We start from the raw sequence: 19165 nt of genomic DNA on the forward strand, positions 1-19165 counted from the left end.
ATTGCGAAGCTCTGGGTGGTCAGCTTTCTGGCATATTAATACATTCTGAAAGTAAGTAATAAGCTTGGCCTTTTGTGCCGTAATTATTTTACAAAATGGGTTTTTCTCTGAGGAAAGGTAAGAGTGAGTTGTCTATTTGTTTGGTCTATTTCATAAGTAGGATGAATCGTAGGAAGGACAAATTTACTTTTGTGTGATGGTTCGTAGGTAGTGAAATAATGTGAAAAGTGACACTTTACCTTTGCTTAACTTTATTTCATGTTGGTTGGAATGTGGTGTTGTCGATATTGGCTCATAAATTATTTGCCCTTTGACGTGACGACTGACTTCATTCGGCTAAATTGGTCGTCGTTTCTGTTTGGAAGAGTTTTGGCTAATTATAGGTCAAAGGATTATATATTAATAAAGGGTTGCAGAAATTTATTAATGTGAGTGATTATCTCGGAAAGTATTAATAAAAATTTTTATATAACCGGAATTTTACACTGTTCGAAGCCTGGTATACAGATAGTCAAACAGGAAGTATTGATTTCTCGGTATATTAGATAAGTATATTAGACTTGGAAATTCTTGGTATTAAAATTATACCTGACTGTAAAAATTTGCTACTGATATGGTAAACTTTTGTACCGAAAGTGCGAAACGAATGAAAACTTTATGCAAATACCAATTATGCGAAATTGTTGTTTTGCATAATTAAAAAAAATTGTTTTAAAATGTAATAAAGTTGTGTTGCACAATGTGAAATTTAATAGACCAATTCCCTTTATGCGATATGAATGTTATGCAAAATAAATTATGTAAATTAACCGGAGGCGTAGCTTATTCACTCACAAAAAATAAAATTTTGTATACGAATCGGATATTCGGATTTGATATCTTTCTGGGTCAAACTTGTTGCCAACTTTCACCCAGAAAAGTACAAATAAACGACCCGTGAGAAATGAGGATAAAGTTGACTTTTGTCTGTTTGACTTTTCCCATTGGAACATAACCAACCACCACCATCGAAATCGTTCGTAATCGTTCATGCACAATTGTCCGCAAGTTGGTATACATACGAATTTATGACGGACGTTGATTTCGCCAATGTTCTTTAATCATCGTGTTCTCTAACGTGGCATGCGGATGGATATGAAATGAAAGTTGAAAGTCTGGTTGGTTTGATTTTGTGAAGAGAAAGCAAGCAATGCGAGTGAGTGAAAGGCGTGGAAAGAGCACATCGTGAAAATGTGGCGTGGCTTATTAAAGTGTATCTCTGCTCCCAGTGGCCGCGGAAGCCGTGGGGACATTAACATTGTAGGATAGGGGAGGGAGGGGTATATATAACATGGGCAGACGATGCGGACATCGAACAACCATGGGGACATTGTCCCTCTGTCCGCGGCCACTGTCTGCTCCCTTTGATATTTGACGTTTCCTACGAGTTTGTTCGTCTCTCGCACTGTTTTGTGTAACTTGGAAAGTCCTAGAATTTCACAAATTATCTCTCTGATTCGCATTTGATCCATGTGTGTGGTGCGTGAAGGAAGGGAATGAATTTGCACAGCTCGCCGATTTCGGGAGAATTGGAACGGATGTAAACTAAACTCTGGACTTTGTTGTAGGTTAAAAAGTAATAATTGAAAATGAAAGGTTTCCACCGTCTGTCTGCAAATAGCCGAAAGGGGTAAAATTTTGTTACAAAACTTGAAATGACAGCCTGGATTTTAATCTTGATTTCTGTAATTGAATTGTTATTGACTAAACGAGCCAGCCTATAATTGTTTCCTTTTAATTTCCTTGGACAGGAAGTGGAGCAGCGTGGGATCGGAATTACCAGAGGGGAGGGAGGGAGAGAAAACTACCATTTTGCAGAGTTCAAATACAAGTCTGAAAGTAGTGCAATCAATTCGTATTCAAGAAATAGTCGAGTCAATCATTCCGGACAATAAGTAATGGGACAGCATTCATATAGAAAAGTAGTAGAGACCTACATTCTACTAATAAGTAATCCTCCCCCATCATGGGACGTGGCCACATGTGCGAAATATTTGACTGGTGGAGAAGGAATCTAATTTTACAACCGGGGAGCGATGAACGTTCTTCTTCTTCCAGTGAAAGTGAACTCGTAAAGTGATCAATTCAGTCAGTCAGTCAGTAAAGCAGAACTAGACTTCCGCCTACTAATGGGCGCCTATAACTGAGAACTAAGGATAAGTAAACTACGTACGGACGGACATAATTTCAATAACCGTAAATAAGAGGACTCGTCGACGACATCGACGCTGTAAACAACCATGGGACCACCACCACCACTGCTGGTCCTGGTGCTGCTGCTGGTTCTCCATTGTGACCAGTATACCGCTACCAGTGCCGACTTTAATGTGGTCATTCCGGAAATATGCAGCGTTTCGGGGGAAGTACAAAGTCCCGTGAATACATCTCGTATCAAGGAAATGGTTCTGCTGGGAATTCGAGAGGACCGGCCGCAGCTCTCGCTCAATATCGCGTCACAACGGGGTAAGTACTCTTCAAGCTTTGGACGACAGATTTTCACTTTTTAGCAATGAAAAAACAAGTTGAGAGGAAATGAGAGGTTTAATTTTAGTATTTTATAGGGAGTTGAAAAAGGTTATGAATTGTTGAGGTTTGACGTCGTAAAGTGAATATTGAAAAATTTGATGAGTGAAATATTTTAAAGATTTGTTTCAGGACGTCTTTGAATTATCCCAAATACCGTAAATATGCATAGTTTACACATGTTTTCGTCACAATCCACCCCATAACGGAACGTCTCTCCAAAATGTAATAATCTCATCTTATCTCTCTGTCCAAGTAAACATTTAGGGTTTTAATCACATAAAGCAGTCTTTCCGTCTTAAATAAGTATCACTCTGGTCGTTATCTCATCCGACCAAGCCCTTAATTAAGTTACTTATTCATTAAGTTGATACCCCGTAATTACGCAAATCACATGCTACACTGGCCCATTAAATTCCACTCAGTCTCAAATTACTCGTGAGAAACCTGGAGTGGAGACACAGGATGAGATGGAAAAGTTAAGAATATGAAAACCACTACCACCGTCGTCAGCTTGCTTATTACTTTCACGATATGGTCATCTTATCAAATTTTGGTGTCTTTCACCCAAGGAGAAGATTGTCACATTAAAAAAACTTTGCCTTATTATGTCATCACCAACCAACCACAACTTATCCTTACATAAAGTTCTAATTGGAGAAACGGGATGATGACTCTTCATTTCGTGTTTGTTTGTTTGTTTGTGAAAGAAAACGACTTTTCTGTTTCTGCAACTTCATCACGAATTGGCAAACTTGGGGAGAAAGTCGACACTTGTTTTCTTCCAAGGAAAGGAATGAAGTGAAAGAAAACACATTATTTCTAACGTATCTAGCAGCCCTTTCTTTTTTTGTGACACGTAATCAGCATAAATTATAAAACGGTAGGAAAATAAATTGAGACGTTTTTAATTAAATTTCTGGGGGGAACACATTGAATTAATTTTGGAAAAGTGTCATCTATTCTTGATTTATGATTGGGTTTTACGCAAGGAAAACAAGTGGTTTTGATGAGTCATGATTATTTTAAAGTTTGGAATATTTTGGTCTATAGACTCGAGTATTTTTGGGGTTAATAATCAATAAAGTCGATAAATGGGGAATATGTATAATCCATCTGATGAGATCTTATCGCATTTTTGCAAGTTTTTGTATTACTCGTTATATAACCTGCTGAATACCGGGCGAGGTACACAAATTACAGAGGATACCAGACCAGACCACCAATGTGATTATACTGTGTATATACGACTAGTTGTGCTCATTGAAACGGAATAAAATAAGCAAGAGTCGCCGTAATTTCTAATTTAATTGGATTTGTCTTTGTTTCCACTGCTCGCCTTTTCAGCGTTCAAATGAAAGAATAGCAAAGTCTCATAAATATAATTTCCTAGAAGACCAGGCGACTCTATAATTGTCCCCATCCATCCATCCACTAACTAACGCTGGATACATAGCAGAATTAAATAGAAAGAACTAACAACGAGAACGACTGCTCCAGTTGTTGGCTCAAGAACAAAGAAAAGGATGGAAATCCAATTATGTAGAAATTCATTGAAATTCGGAAACATGGTTTGTCTCAAAGTTGCATCCATCCACTCCATTATTCCATCTCACGGAGTACAAATAATAAAATTCATTTGCTAATAGGTTTAGCGACGGAGTGAGAATTACTGCAAATTTTAAGCACTAATTCAATAATCATCATCAGAGAGGATCTTGTATAAAGATGAAAAATACAAAAAACACTTTTTTAAGCGGATCTACATTCCTCTTCTCTCTGCGTAACGTAACATAACGTAATTAATAACGAAACGAATGCCCAACTCTGACTTTCACCTCAGTCAGTTCAGTAGAGATAACTTGAAGCGACTTGCCATACATATTACACCGGCAACAAGAGATTTTGCCTATTTTCTACCTCAGTGGCCGCGGAAGCTTGAGGGGACAGAGGGACAATGTCCCCATGGTTGTTCGATGTCCCCATCATCTTCCCATGTTATATAAACCCCTCCCTCCCCCCATCCTACAATATTAACGTCCCCATTGCTTCTGCAGCCACTGTTCTACCAAGGTGGAAATTCCAACGTAGGTTTCCGTTTGATGATTCCTACAGAATTTAGAAATGAGTTATTACATTAATTTAAACTTATTCTATTTTCTGCGAAGCAAGTGTCTACCTGTTCTCTCTCTACTAATGGTTGAATTTTCTCCTCCTTAAATAATAATTCAAACCCTTTCCTTCCCAAGAATTTGACCTTGCTGAATGAAGATGAAAAGGAATATGTATATGAACCAGTAGCAAAGAATTTTCATCCCATTTCCGGAAAACGGTTGGAAATGCTGCAGGCCAAGAAATTATGTGGAGACAAAGACAAAGACAAAACCAACCAAGGGATGTGACTCCGCGAGAGAAAGTGAGATGAATAGATGGATAGCACTTGTCGGACAAGAATAGAATATTATTACTGGAAAGTTGAGAAAAGATGAAACGTCCTTAAAGTAAGTACTTTACCTGGCCGTAAACTTCTCAAATTACACAACACCATTAAGAGTGAGTATAACTCGAGTCAAAAGAGGGGAGACAGAGGAGGGCAAAATATAAGTTTCAAAGTCAACGGTTAGTTTGGTTTTGGTTGCCTATCAGTTTCATATAGATTATTAAATTTCCTAATGTGATCAAACTTATATAAGAAGCAGTGAATGTAAAAGGATCCAAATCGTACATTTCGTAACTTGGAGGAACAAAGCTTGTTAAAAATTTAAGTCATTTTCAATCTTCTTATGTCCTACTCGGGGGAGTCACTCAATACGAGATACGTATCAAATTTTGGAAACCTTTTATAATGATGACAAGATTAAAAGGAATTGTTTAACACTGACTCAACTTTTGTATTGTTATAACAGAACAAGAAAAACGCTTTGTTGTTTTTATTCTACGAGAATAAATGTAGGAACAATAGGAGTTTTTCTATGTTACGAATTAGTTTCTGTTGAGCAATTGTCGTTGTAGTTTCTTTTTCGAGAGTTTTGCTTTTTTGAGCTTTTTAACTCGGGCGGCTGATTGTTCTTCCTTGGCTGGCGCGACGTAGTCCTCCTTCTCGGTAAGAACCATTTCGATATGGCAAGGACTGGTCATGTAGGCTGTAAGTAAGATGAATATAAACATAAGGGTCAGTCAAAAATGAATCGAATTGTATTGAATTTTGAACGTATGATAAATATCTAGCTATATATTTTCGAATTACCTGTAATACGACCATGTGCACGATAAGTTCGTCGTCTAGTTTTGGTCGCCTGGTTGACCTGAATATGTTCAATCACCAATCTTTCAGAGTCCATCCCCTTGTTTTCCGCGTTGGATTCAGCATTTCGAAGAAGATCGAGCAGAAATCGGGCCGACTTTTGAGGCCAACGTCCTTGAGTTACGCCCCATTGTTTAGCCTTAACATAGAAACAGTATTAATTAGTTAGTAAAGTTCAATTATCATATAATTAATTAAGCCATACCTGTGCACAACGGCCAACACCGCCATTATAGCGTTTAAACGGGACACATTCCTTCCGTTCGATAACGTTCCTCAAATATCGAACCGCCCGAGGAAGGGCCATCTTTTTCAGGACAGCAGCTGTTTCATGCGTGTTCTGGAACAATTAAATAACACCAATTAAATAATTATCCCAAAAAATCCAGTACTGTCAACTTTCCATACACCATATGTTTCTCAATTTCTGCTTACCTTGAAATGCACCCTCAAATTAGTACCTCTCGCCTTGACAGATTTGCTCGGGTTTTCTGGTTCTCTGGAGTACTTGGTCATCTTCGCTCTAAATTGCCTTTTGGCCAACGTAAGTTGTCACAAAAGAAAGAAATTTCGAAAATTATGATTATAATTTTTCAAAAAAACTGCAACTCAAAAAAAAAACTATTCTCGCTCGACCACACACACTCTCTAAACTAAACCGACTGCCAGATCATGACGTACTTTGAGGGTGTCTCACATTTCCCAACAAAGTGAGACTTCCGTCGGTTGATGGATAAGTGGTTGGTTGATGGATGACCGATGATTACATACTAAAAGAATGTTGATAAGCAGGATATCATGTCCGATGGTCAAAGGACTGGAAAATATGCTCCATACACCATCACAATTTGTCCCCAGAATTCACAAATTCTGGGCACATCTGCCACCACCCAAAATTCAATATTGTTGTCGAATAGTAAGTAGCTGCGCCATAATGACGACGAGAAAAAAACATGTCATGAATATAAATGACGCGGACATCCAGTTTCATTTAATTGAATTTGCAATTTGCATGCAATTTTGAGAAGGATTTTTTAGTTGAAAAGACCAATAATATTTGTTTACGAGGACGACGATGATTACGAAAGTTCCGCAAAATCAATACAGTGCAAAATATTTATTTATTTTTTGCCTAGTGAGCAGTGGCCGCGGAAGCGTGGGTGTGGACAGAGGGACAATATCTCCACGGTTATTCGATGTCCCCATCATCTCCCCATGTTATACAAACCCCTCCCTCTCCCATCCCACAATGTTAATGTCCCCACAGCTACCGCGGCCACTGCCCAGTGAATGTCTTCCTGGTATGAATTTTCCCTTCCGAACCGACTCGAAGCATAAGTACCTACTAAACTTTCTCTTTCAGGAGAAAAAAGTCTCAATTTTATTTATTTTTATTTATTCTCCTTTCCACGTCCACGTCCACGTTCCATCATCCGTCTCATGTCGAGTCTCCAGTGACTGACTTTTACTCGTCGACTTGATCTCATGACATGACACGGGGGAGGAACGTTCAACAAAACAACGAGCCGTCATCCTCCCTCCCTCTCGTTTTTCTCCTGTTGAAAGTTGACGTTGAGTATACACAGGAATTTTGTTGACTAAAAGGAGCAGAGAAAGTTGGTCTAGCCTGACAAAAGCTAAACCTCGAGAGAGAGCTGCTGCTTTTCTATGCAGGACCACAAATAAGTACGTACCACTTCTTGAGAATATGATGTCGTTGCATTTCCCATTTTCTCCGTGATGATGACTTTTCTCTTCTGCAAGAGAAAGTCGTCGTGGAAAGGACGACAATTTGCAGTTTTGTCTGTCTCCTCATCATCTCATCGTGGAATTTATTCTATTTTCTAAATTAGGTTTAGTTTAATGGAGTGCGAGATAAGGGAAGAGAGCGAGAGAATAACAACTTCCGCTTGAATCCTATTTGTCAGCCTCATTTAAAATTTAAAGTGTCTGCCTTCCTCCCGTCTGTCATCCTTATTTTGAGGAGAGTGGACTGAAAAACAGATAATTTTATAAAATGACTGATTTTTATCAACTTTTTGTACTCTTCTCAACTCCTCAACTTTGGTTGGACGTGATGATGTAAGAAGTTTGGAGATTAGGGGGAAAAAATGGAGGAGCGAGTGGGAGATAGATAAAAGTTGGATGTCCGGATTATCGGAGATATTCCACAAGTTCGTCTCTCTCTATGTGTGTGTACACCGAGTGAAAGCGATTCCTTGCCCAAATTCCAATTCAATTTTGATAATTGAGTTAGCAAAATTCAAGCCGGGGTTCAAAAAGTTTCGAGATAAGGACGCAATTTAAATTAGGACACTCTATTGGTTTTTCATTCACGTTTCGAGGAATGGAACGAACGCTTTTGCTCGAAAAGTGGAAATAATTTAAAGTGCACACATTTAAAGGACTGGCGAAAAGCAGGAACGGCTGGAGATGGATGAAAAAGTCTCTTGAGACTGTTTCTTCTTTTTCTTTGCAGAAATCTGCGACAAAAGTTCGGGATTGTTGGAGTTTATATTTGCAGCCAAGCAGGAGAGCGCTGGACAAATGGTGGGCTCATTAAAACCTCATTACTTGTGCGAAACGGCCGCAACTTTGCTTCACTCACAGGGACGACATTTCACATCGTGGACGTGTCCAAAGGTATTTCGTGACATTTTGGAGATAATGCTGCATACCAAAGTTGCCTTAACGAGTCGTTCGTTTATTAAATTTGTCAAAGTAAATGACTCCTGAAATTGACGGGCAGTATGTACTTACATACGGACAAGTAGTAATAATGACGGGGAAGAAGATATGTTTCTTGAGTTGGGAGTAATTTCTTTGAAGTTTGTGAGATGGTGGACGAACTAGTAAAGTAAATTGAAATTGAAGATGAGGACAAGATGGGACCTACGCATTTAGATTTTAGTGTTTCGTTTCTTGCGGGTTTGCTACACTTCTTGCAGTGCGAAGGGAGAAACGCAAGAAATGCGAGGTGCAAGAAATTGGGAGAAAGTGCAAGAAATGTGCGCAATCTAGCCACGTGTCGTATGGCGACGGGGCGTAGTTTCTTGCGCCTTGAATTTCTTGTAGGTCAAAATACCTGCAAGAAACCACTTTCTTGCAGTCATTTCTTGCAAGTGGTTATTTGCACCGGAAACACTGCTTATCTTACTCATCCTTTGTCTTATGTACATATTTCTGTATTTCTCTGTATATATGCAGATGCCCGGAGTGGTCTCCATCAAACCAGCCCCCACTGATGTGATATTAGCAATTAATCGTCTCGTGACACACTTGTCCTGGAGAAACTTTGGTTTCGCCAAGCTACAAGCGGGTAAGGAATGAATCGTTCATTGCAAATCTATGGGTGGTCAATTACTTTGTGGTTTTGATATTCAATGATATGATTTGTGGGACTGGTGGTGACACGAAATTCTATTTTGCGATTATTAATGTAATTAATACCCAGACGGGACAGGTTGACGAACTTGTTCTCACCATACCATTTTCTGTTCTCACAGATAAAAGTCCGTACTGCGACGAGATTGGATCATCTCTCGAACAGCATCGCAATCTCGACCCAGACACGAACAATTCTATCGTGATTCTGGCAAAGTATGAGGATGTAAACTTGCCCCAGTATGCTCCAGTCGTGGAGAAACTTCAAGGTGGGTGGTGTAAAGCAGTGGCCGCTGAAGCGGTGGGGACATTAACATTGTGGGATAGGGAAGGGAGGGGTTTGTATAACATGGGGAGATGATGGGGAATCGAACAACCATGGGGACATTGCCCCTCTGTCCCCTCAAGCTTCCGCGGCCACTGGTGAAAGTGATAGTACGCACACGTAATATGTTAAACAACTTTCACAACGTGTCCAAACTTACTCCTCCAAACTTTCCGTTTCGTAATAATATCCACTTCTTGTCTCTTTTTCATAGGCATCTTTCTATGCATTTCATACGACCACGGTTTTACGCACCAAAACCCAAAGACTGAACGGGTGAAAGCACCCCCGTCTTATCACAGAGGTCCGCTCCCTCTCGTCCTCCTGCCCGAATGGCCACTTCCGCTTGACGTCGTCATGCACTCGTCACATGACCATCATGACCATGACCATGACCAAAAGTCGAGATCGAATCCGGTCGTCCTGGCCCTTTTGTCGCATCCACACCCGTACAATTTCAAGTCGCAGGGAGGAGCCCAGTCGTCGTCCTCGTCGCCAGAACCGGAGGAAGCGATGCGACCCTCGTGGGAAAGTTTTGCCGAATTTATTCCGCTTGAACCCGCAGATCGGAGCAGTTCTTCAAAGCAGAGGATTTTGGTGAGAGAAAGCTTTACTGTTAATAAAATGATTGAGTGGGCGGATTTTAAAAGTACAACTGTACTTATTTGCTCATGGGATGGAGAATTTCGTAATATTTATTACATAAGGAATGACGTGCAGGAGGCAGGGTCCTTTTATACAGTGCTAAAAATTCGGCTTATGAATGTCCCCTGAGGTTTGGGACTAACTAGAATTTTTCGTTTTGCGAACTTTCACTTTCACTTAGAGACAAGTCATGTACATTAAAAAGTGTTTATGAAAGAATGTATGGGATTTGAGTTATCCAACCAAAAAATAAGTGCAGTTGACAGGGAAGATAAGCGTGCTGAATTGTTCAGCGTTTTCATGCCCATTTGCGATAACGCCAAGGACAAAATCATTTATGGTTTGATTTTTTTAAATAGAAGCTTTTTTTTAATGCAAAGGTTATCGCGGACAGGCATATCATTTAAATAATCAAACCATAATTATTGAATGTTCGTTTAACTATCCCGAAATGCTCGTTTAGTTGGTAACTTGCATATTTTATTGCAAATATTTACGAAAACTTTCACCAATCCTCAGTCTCACCTTACCCCAATCATCTCTTCCCCAATCGAGTCATATATTCCTCATTTTTATTCTTATAACGAATTATCAATCTAATTTTGACTCTTGTGAAGAAAAACTGAGTGACAAGATAATGAAAATAGTGACTGATTTGGTCCTCTGCTCGTCACAGGAGCCGTTATTGGCCCGCCTCATCCTGCGAAGTATGAAGGTATCGATGGAATACGACGTATGGAAACGGATGAGAGAAAATGAGGTGGATGAAGAAGATGATCAATCAGGACCAAATGCAATCAGTAGGCGACGGGATGACGAGGCGAAAGCGGAGAAGAAGCAGCAATTCCACCTCCAATTCAAGCCCTTGTCATTCCGCTTTCTCGTCTTCAAGTTCGAGAAGGACCGGTAAGTTGGTCGGATTTGGAATTTGGATGGATGAAATTATGCAATCTACTTTTTTCTCATTTCTTCATTTCACGACATGATGGAATGAATTTCTTCGCCATCTCTCATCCCGACGATCCAGTCTAATCAAAAACGTGTCAGAATTTATTAAGTTTAAATTTTTATGATGATTAATAGTTCCAGGGCATTTTGATTTTGGGCCAAGGTTTGATCAGAAATTCGGGAATTAAGGGAAAGTCGAAGAGAAGAAGGGAGTTAAAATCAAGATTCAGTGTTTCGCTTTCACCATCCAAAACCTCAAACCTGCTCAAAATGCCTGAAAAATGTGTAACATTGTAGAATAGGGCAAATTGTTGCAAGTTCATTATTAACGACTTTCTTGCAAATAAATGCACAGGTGACAGGCACAAAATTTTGAGCATTATTTGGTGCGTAAGAACACAAAATTCGGAAGAACTTTTGTTTTAACATGTTTTCTTGTGAGAAATTCAGAAATTTTCTAAATCATGCCATATTACGCGACAAAACGCTCAAAATTAATAGGAGATCACATATAAGTCCACTGATTATAATCTAATTAAGAACTTGTAACATGTTGCCCCATTTTCTATTTTGGACATTTTTGGACATTTTGGACGTCCTAAATTCGGTGTCCAAAACTAGTTAAAACCCGTTTTGTACGCTGTTTTGCACAATATTTAAAACCACGACGCGAAACCCTGATTCTGTCGCACAGACAAAATCTATTTGCCCGATGGAGATTGCCAATTACTAATTTTTGCTGTCAAATTGATGTGATCATTACGAACTTGCTGATTAACTGGCTACGTATGTACATAAATACGCACCCAATCAGAATCAGTCGTCGTCCTATGTGCTGTCCCGGAATTGATTGATTAGCCAGATTTTATTGAGCCGGGTTTTTGCAGGTGGCACCCGGTCGTAAATCTGGTTCCTGGTGACAACCTCCCACTCCAATCCAGCCCTCTGGGGGAACGCCACCATCACAGTCATCACTCCGAAGTGGGGCTCCTGGATCGGGGCAATAATCGAAACTTCGGTATGTTCATTTCATTATTAATTTGTCCCCACGACGAAAGCGGAGTGTTTTGTAACTTGTTATTGGGCGATTATGTGTAGGTAGGCATCGTAATTAAGAAATGACTACATTTCTTGAGCAGGTTAAATTACAGGGAGACAAATATATGTATACATATGAGAATGCACATATCGTCGCTTTTCGTACAAAAGTGGTCGCCCTCAAAACCATTCAGAAACATAAGTTATCAGATGAAAGAAAATGCGAGAAAAATGTGACACAATGTTATGCTTATGACGTCTCATATTTCCCAAAAGTGCATCCGACAACCTGTTTCCGACTGATTTAGAAACTGTTTAAAACTGAAAAAAACTGTTTGACTCCTGTTTCCGACTGGTTTCTCAACCAACAACTTTTGCACGAAGAGCGATGATATGTTGGCACCCATTCAGACCGGAATATACAAGTAATCGATTACAACGCCTTAAATCAATAGCTATTAATGATCCATGCCTCGCACAAAGCTACTTTTACTTTGCTCCATTAAGACATGAATTTAGAATGAGGTTAGGATGAAGAAGTGCTTTCGTTTTGGTGGCATTAGCGCACATTTGGTGAGAGAGACACGTATGTATGAGTCCTCTCGTATCCAGTGACCCCGGAAGCTGTGGGGACATCTGGGGACATTAACATTGTATGATAGGGGAGGGAGGGGTTTGTATAACATGGGGAGATGACGGGACATCGAATAACCGTGGGGAAATTGTCCCTCTGTTCCAACCCTTCCGCGGCCACTGGTCGTATCCGATATGACAATGCACCTTCAAATTGCAAACTAATTGAACGGTATATGCACTACGCGTTAATGACTCCGGTTGAATAGGACCTTTGCCTTTTAGAAATTGCGTAATAAAAGGTAATAGCACTTTTGTTTTCTTGAAAAGGTTTAATGAAGCGGTTTAATTGGTTGACGTGTGCATTTTTGAGCTAGCCAAAATTATTTACATGTTTAGTTAGTTAGTTGAAAAATGAGGATAGGTTTATGTAAAAAAAACTGTATAATGAATATGGTTTTAATTAAGGTCACAATTGTCCAGGAATAATTAGTTCTACTTATTTTTGCAATAGGGAAAAATCGGGGATCGATTGTGGGATGGGCACAAATCATGGGATGCATTGCAGGTACGATTCAACGATTTCTTTCATTTTTGTGTAAAACTATGGGCCAAACTAATGATTATTATGCATATTTATGCATTGTTTTAGGTACGATTGCAGTCACTGGACTTTTTTTGTGGGGCGCAAATTATGCAAGGTGAGTATTTTAAAATAATTCTGAACCAATTTGCTTTTACACCGTTTGGAGACCTATACACCTTATAAATACGCGAAAATTAAGCTATACGAAAATTGACTTTTAACCTTAACAATTTCCAAAAAGATGATAAATAACTCTTAGAAATCCAGATTAAAATTATACCAAGCGGAATTCATATATATGTATGACTACCAAAGTGGATAAGAAGTTAAGATAAGATAAGAAGTTATAGCTCGATATTAAAGTTTTACCATATTTGTACAGACCCGTATAATTTTAATACCAAGCAGTAGCAACTTTAATACCGAGAATTCAATGCCTGCCTGACTTTACCAGATTTCTAACAGTGTAATTTTATTTTCACCCACTTTCTCAAGTACGTTTGAAATTAAATTTTATCACCTTACAAAGTTTCACCTAAAACTCCTGAATAAAAAGAACTGAGAGTCGAATATCTGCTTACTTAGCGCTGATTTCCCTAGATGAAATATTTCAATTTGCGCAAAACAAAGAAATTCCTTTCCAACCAAATAAGATTATTATTACTTGCAAAGTTTTGTTCCACGAAATAAAATAAGTAAATAAACGAATCGTGTTGTGTATACAGATTCAAAATTGACTTTTTGTTTGCTATTTACTCAGCTACACGGAATGTGTGCCTAAATCAGGCAGGTGGTGAAAGTTGCAAGTGATAAATAACTCGTGGTTTTCCTGGTTTTGGTCGGGTTGGTCCTTGCCCACTTCTATTTACAGAACGATAAATCCTCCTCTGTCAAGAAGTCTGCTGTGGTATTCCATTTCTCTGTAATTGCGTACGTATTGTTTCTTCAGAAGTGCATCAGCAGCCAGCAAGCAAAGTTAATTTTCTTTGGGGGAAACACTGTTTAAAGAACAATATGCCTGAGTTACTCCACTTCTGACAGATTTTGATGCTCCTCTTGCCACCACTTCTTTTCATGTGCTCGTCAAGTCAACTTGCCTTTGTAACGAACGAATCTGATCAAAGTGCATCCATTAAAATCGAGATCAATCAATCAATCAGAGTTCAAAGGGAGCAGAATAACGGTATATTTGGCAGAATAATGACGAGGTTTGCCTCAGATCTGCGACATCCAAACGAAAACCAGAGTCTTTTGATTATGTATTCGCTCAGTTTAAAATGAATAACGGATTTGATGCAGTGCAACAAAGCGCAGTTTTTACGGACGGATGAAAGTTTCAAGTTTTTTTCCACCACTTGTTTGTTAAACCTGTCACTAAAACATATGTCCATTTTTAAAAAAAACATGACCATGAGCCAGAAACATGACGATTTACGTACATAGGAGAAAACAAGCACTACATAAAAATGTAAAAGTCCGCCTCCTTTGACTTCCAAACTTTTTTTATGACTTTGAAAACTTGAAATGACTTTTGTTCCCAATTTGTGTTGTATTTGAGATGGTGTTTGACAACTTTGAAGGGAAAGTTGATGAATTTTGGTTGTATTTTTTCAGGGAAAAGTATCAAAATCACGTATACAACACGACCACAAATAACTCTGCGGCAACCACCACGCAAAAGAATCGCCTCGTCAAGAGATCCCAAGGACCGTACAAACTTCTCTTGACGAGCAGGGATATCTGCTTTAGCAACAATGTGCTCCCCATCATCTCGAGTAATAAATCTGTAAGTGAAACTATGTACAAAAATGTAGGTACCGGCTCAGCAGTGGCCGCGGACAGAGGGACAATGCCCCCACGGTTATTCGATGTCCCCATCATCAGCCCATGTTATACAAACCCTTCCCTCCCCTATCCTACAATGTTAATGCCCCCACAGCTTCCGCAACCACTGGTACCCAGATAGTGAAATTGAGTCAGAAATTCACAATTTATTGGGTCATATAATCCAATCGATATAAAGACTTTCACCCCAATCTCCGTTTTGATGATGATGATGATAATAATGTCCATTGAGTTTGACATGATGATTTTTATTGCCCCAGGTACAGCCCTCCCTGGAAGGGGTTCCCTCCACCATGACCACGACGACGACAACAACCACTGCAATTCACCATCAACAACAACAAAACTCTTTGGATCCACATAGCAATCTCTCCTTTTCTCGAGCTTCATCCGCAGAGGAAAATTCATCCTCTGGTTGCGGAACTGCCACTGCTGCTGCTGGTGCTGCTGCTCTTGGCAGCAGTACTGAGAGACCAGACTTGCTTAAAGTCGGGGGTGTGGTGGCCGGACCGCAACAAACTCTCAAGAAAACCCTGAGCATCGCCAACATGAAGAATGACTCCATAATTCTGTCAGAAAATCAGGCCCGATATAAGGTGAGGGTACTAGTTGGCTGAGTGTGTGGGCGGTTTGTGGAGAGAAAGTAGTTAGTCGTAAATCCCCTCGGACTAACTGGAATCTCATGTTATTTTCCTTTTCGTAGGGCGATTTGGTCCATCTCCGGAAATTGAGTGAACCCACGTGCGAACCTTTCGAGATAAAAACGAAGGCGATGAATGTACTGGAAACGGTAAGAATTTCTATACGTACTGGATACAAATTAGGAAGGAAGGTTCTTTGGGGGGATAATTACTTACGTCGCATTAAGAGGATAATTGCGTTACCTTACTTAATTAGAGATTTGTTTGGGAAGGTGGACGATCTTTTTGGGGGGAGGAATCAATGAGCTTTTTCGATTAGTTGGGAAGGATAGGCTTTCCTCTGCCCGTTCTTTAGGTTATTTCACTTCGATTGAATTTCTATTGGCCTGATTGGGCTTTCAATTTCAATAAAATCGCATTACTTTGCTATATATATCGAGATTTAAGTCAAGGTAAGAGCTATCTATATATAGCAGATTGGGGAAATTCGCTTCGAGCTTGGTTACATTTTCTGCTGGAATGTGAGTTAGATACCTGCCTATAAACCTTATGTTTCCAGCTTTCTCTCCAATTTTGTTAGGCCACATAGTAGTCACAGAAGATCGGTATCATCCAATTCGCATCTTCTTCCTGGAACAGAGCAAGGACGCGTTACTGAAAAAAAAGATTGGTTTTCTTTTCTCTCCTGGATGGTTTTTATACTGATCTCAGAGTCATGAATGAATGGGTAGATGAAGGAAAGTCCAGGTGGTAAAAAAAATGCTACACTGTGTGAAATCTGGTATAGTCAGGCGGGTATTTATTTCTCGGTGGTAAAGTTGCTACCACTTGGTATTAAAATTATATATGTATGCCGGTCCGTAAAAATTTGCTACCGATATGTTAAAACTTTAATACCGAGTTCTTACTACCCGGTATTATTTGTTAATATCATTTTAGTAGAGTCATATGATACCAGTTGGTATTATGTTAATACCGGATTTCTAAGAGTGTATTTCGGTATTTTTATGTTCGCACACATTTTTTTAGCATTCATCACGAAGAATGAATGTCCTTGACTTTCTAAATTTTACATATCTGCGAAAAATGAGAAAACCCATTGTTTCTCGAAATGGTACATCTCTATCTCCTTTCAAAGTGGAAAAATAAATATGAAACGAAATATGAAACGTCAAATAAGAAACGTGCATAATAAAAGTTTTAATCTTAAGACAAAATGTGGCCATACATACATAACAGGAAAAAAAACATGAAAAACTACCATGTTTTTTTCTGTGCCACGAACAATGCGCGTCTTTCACGTGGAGTTCATCTCCATTGTGAATTGAATAAGTATTTACTTGTCCACTTTTTCTATAGATTCACGGTCTGCGTCATGAGAATTTGGTGGCGCTTATCGGCGTGCTGACTGAGGGGATCCCAGCCCAGGTTTGGGAATACTGCAGCCGTGGCTCGCTCCATGATATCATCCGACAACAAGACATCAAGCTCGATTGGGCCTTCAAACTTTCCCTTCTCACGGATTTAGTTCGGGTAAGAAAAACACGGACAAAAAACAATAGGACCAAAGAAACAACGGCCGCCGCCGTGAAATCATTATGTCCTAAGACTTGTTGCAATACACTTTTCGCGTATTTATTGTGGAAAGAAAAGCTTGCAGTTTTGTTGTTGTCGTACACCCGCCAACGTGTACTTATTTATATACGCCCACGATTTAATCTCATCTCGAGCATTTATCTGTACTTCATTATCGGGATGAGCAGTGTTTCGTTTCTGGTGGGTTTGCTACATTTTTTGCACTGTAAAGGAATAAATGCAAGAAATGCGGGGTGCAAGAAACTGGGAGAAAGTGCAAGAAATATGCGCCACCAAGCCACGCGCCGTATGAAGAGTGTAACGTAGTTCCTTGCGTCTTGCATTTCTTGCAGGTCAAAAAATCCGCAATAAACCATTTTCTTGCAGTTATTTCTTGGAGGTTGTTACTTTCAAACAAATCACGGAGTCAGCAATGACTACTTTCACCAAGTGTTTAGTTTCCTTCGGGTTTGCTATATTTTTTGCCCTGCAGAGCAAAAAGATGCAAGAAACTGGGAGAAAGTGCAAGAAATACGCTTCATCTAGCCACGTTCCCTATACGAACTATAGCGGCGTGGCGTAGTTTCCTGCACCTTGGATTTCTGGCAGGTCAAAATACCTACAAGAAACCGCTTTCTTCCCGTTATTTCTTGCGCGTGGTTACTTTCACCGAAACACTGAGGACGAAAGACCAGACACAGTAAACGGAACGTTTCATACTTCTTGACAGGGTAATGTTTTGCCTGGTCAGTGTCTGAGTGAGAGTCAGCGTGCTTATCTCTCCGAGTGAGTGAGTGAATTAACAAAAGAAGGCTTTTCTACTTTCGCTCAGTACATAGATATTTTCCACCCGATGAAAAAAAGTAAGTCGCACGTTTTCCCAGAAAAATGAAAATGAAATGCGTTTTAGTAGTGGAAAGAAAAGTGGAATAGGATAGAATCACGGAAGAGCAGAATGGTAATTTTGCACCCAGATTTTCCCTTTCTTGTGACTTTCTTCCCGTTATCACTTTTTCCGCACTTGTGAATCCGAATGAGATTCTGGAGAAGAATCCGACTAAAAATCAGGGAACAAAAGGAACAGGAAATTCTCCGATTGGAGGATGGGAACGACGATCTATTGCGAATTTATACCATTTGATGTGGAACATACGAGATGAAAGTGTGGGACACGATAAGTACTTATCGAAACCTGTTCCTTCTTCTTGTCGATTGGTTCATCCTCTCAATACGAAATGGCAGAAAGAGATGGCAAACTTTGCCCTGCATTTTGGTCCCTCGTGCTTTCAACGTGACTTTCTTCTTCCCCGACTTTCTCTTCTGACTGAATCTCATCTTTTTTTGGCGTGAAGTGGTGGCCCAACATTTTACACTCTCGATCCTTTTGTTCTAGGATGAGTTATGATGTCGAAATAATATGTGGGTTTTATAGAAGGTCAATATTTCACCTCACTTTTTAACAGACTTTTCGAGCACAAGGTTTCAATTTATCGCATTAGAATTCCGAACGTTACTTACTCTTTCACGAAAGGCCGCGGAAGCCGTGGGGACATCTGGGGACATTAACTTGTAGGATATGGGAGGCAGGGGTTCATATAACATGGGGAGATGATGATAACATCGAATAGCCGTGGGGACATTGTCCCTCTGTTCCGCGGCCACTGGTTGGTCTAACAAAGTCAGAAAATTTAAGTGAAAAGGGGCACAAATCTTGTTGACATGATAAGATTTCATTGCGT

At 39.7% G+C, this 19165-nt stretch overlaps 2 protein-coding genes across 2 annotated transcripts in view; one reads left to right on the top strand and one right to left on the bottom strand.

Moving 5' to 3' along the window:
• LOC110852693 overlaps nt 1-19165 on the top strand; it is a 40992-nt gene that overhangs the window by 14634 nt on the left and 7193 nt on the right. Inside the window, exons 2-14 of the mRNA XM_022100803.2 lie at nt 1791-2502; nt 8346-8509; nt 9074-9185; nt 9373-9519; nt 9790-10172; nt 10897-11126; nt 12056-12186; nt 13294-13347; nt 13432-13480; nt 14980-15151; nt 15471-15806; nt 15914-16000; nt 17211-17384. Of these exons, the coding sequence (XP_021956495.2) occupies nt 2280-2502; nt 8346-8509; nt 9074-9185; nt 9373-9519; nt 9790-10172; nt 10897-11126; nt 12056-12186; nt 13294-13347; nt 13432-13480; nt 14980-15151; nt 15471-15806; nt 15914-16000; nt 17211-17384 (2262 nt within the window). The 5' untranslated portion in view covers nt 1791-2279. The remainder of the gene's footprint in view (nt 1-1790; nt 2503-8345; nt 8510-9073; nt 9186-9372; nt 9520-9789; nt 10173-10896; nt 11127-12055; nt 12187-13293; nt 13348-13431; nt 13481-14979; nt 15152-15470; nt 15807-15913; nt 16001-17210; nt 17385-19165) is intronic.
• Nucleotides 5450-6529, bottom strand: LOC110851729 (60S ribosomal protein L17). Its single transcript, XM_022099619.2, has 4 exons — nt 6302-6529; nt 6072-6206; nt 5810-6005; nt 5450-5705 (listed from the first exon to the last, which is right to left on the bottom strand). Exons 1-4 carry the CDS (start codon nt 6380-6382, stop codon nt 5545-5547), a joined length of 573 nt encoding a protein of 190 aa, XP_021955311.1. The 5' UTR covers nt 6383-6529; the 3' UTR covers nt 5450-5544.

Source organism: Folsomia candida, unplaced genomic scaffold, assembly GCF_002217175.1.
Source record: "Folsomia candida strain VU population unplaced genomic scaffold, ASM221717v1 Fcan01_Sc007, whole genome shotgun sequence".
NCBI lineage: Eukaryota > Metazoa > Arthropoda > Collembola > Entomobryomorpha > Isotomidae > Folsomia > Folsomia candida.

Excerpts from the sequence above, each read along its gene's own strand:
- LOC110851729 (XM_022099619.2), bottom strand. The coding sequence starts at position 6,382 with ATGACCAAGTACTCCAGAGAACCAGAAAACCCGAGCAAATCTGTCAAG. Across the intron at positions 6,207-6,301 it reads ATTTGAGGGTGCATTTCAAG|AACACGCATGAAACAGCTGC; the intron begins GTAAGCAGAAAT and ends TAATTGTTCCAG. Across the intron at positions 5,706-5,809 it reads TGCACATGGTCGTATTACAG|CCTACATGACCAGTCCTTGC; the intron begins GTAATTCGAAAA and ends TCTTACTTACAG.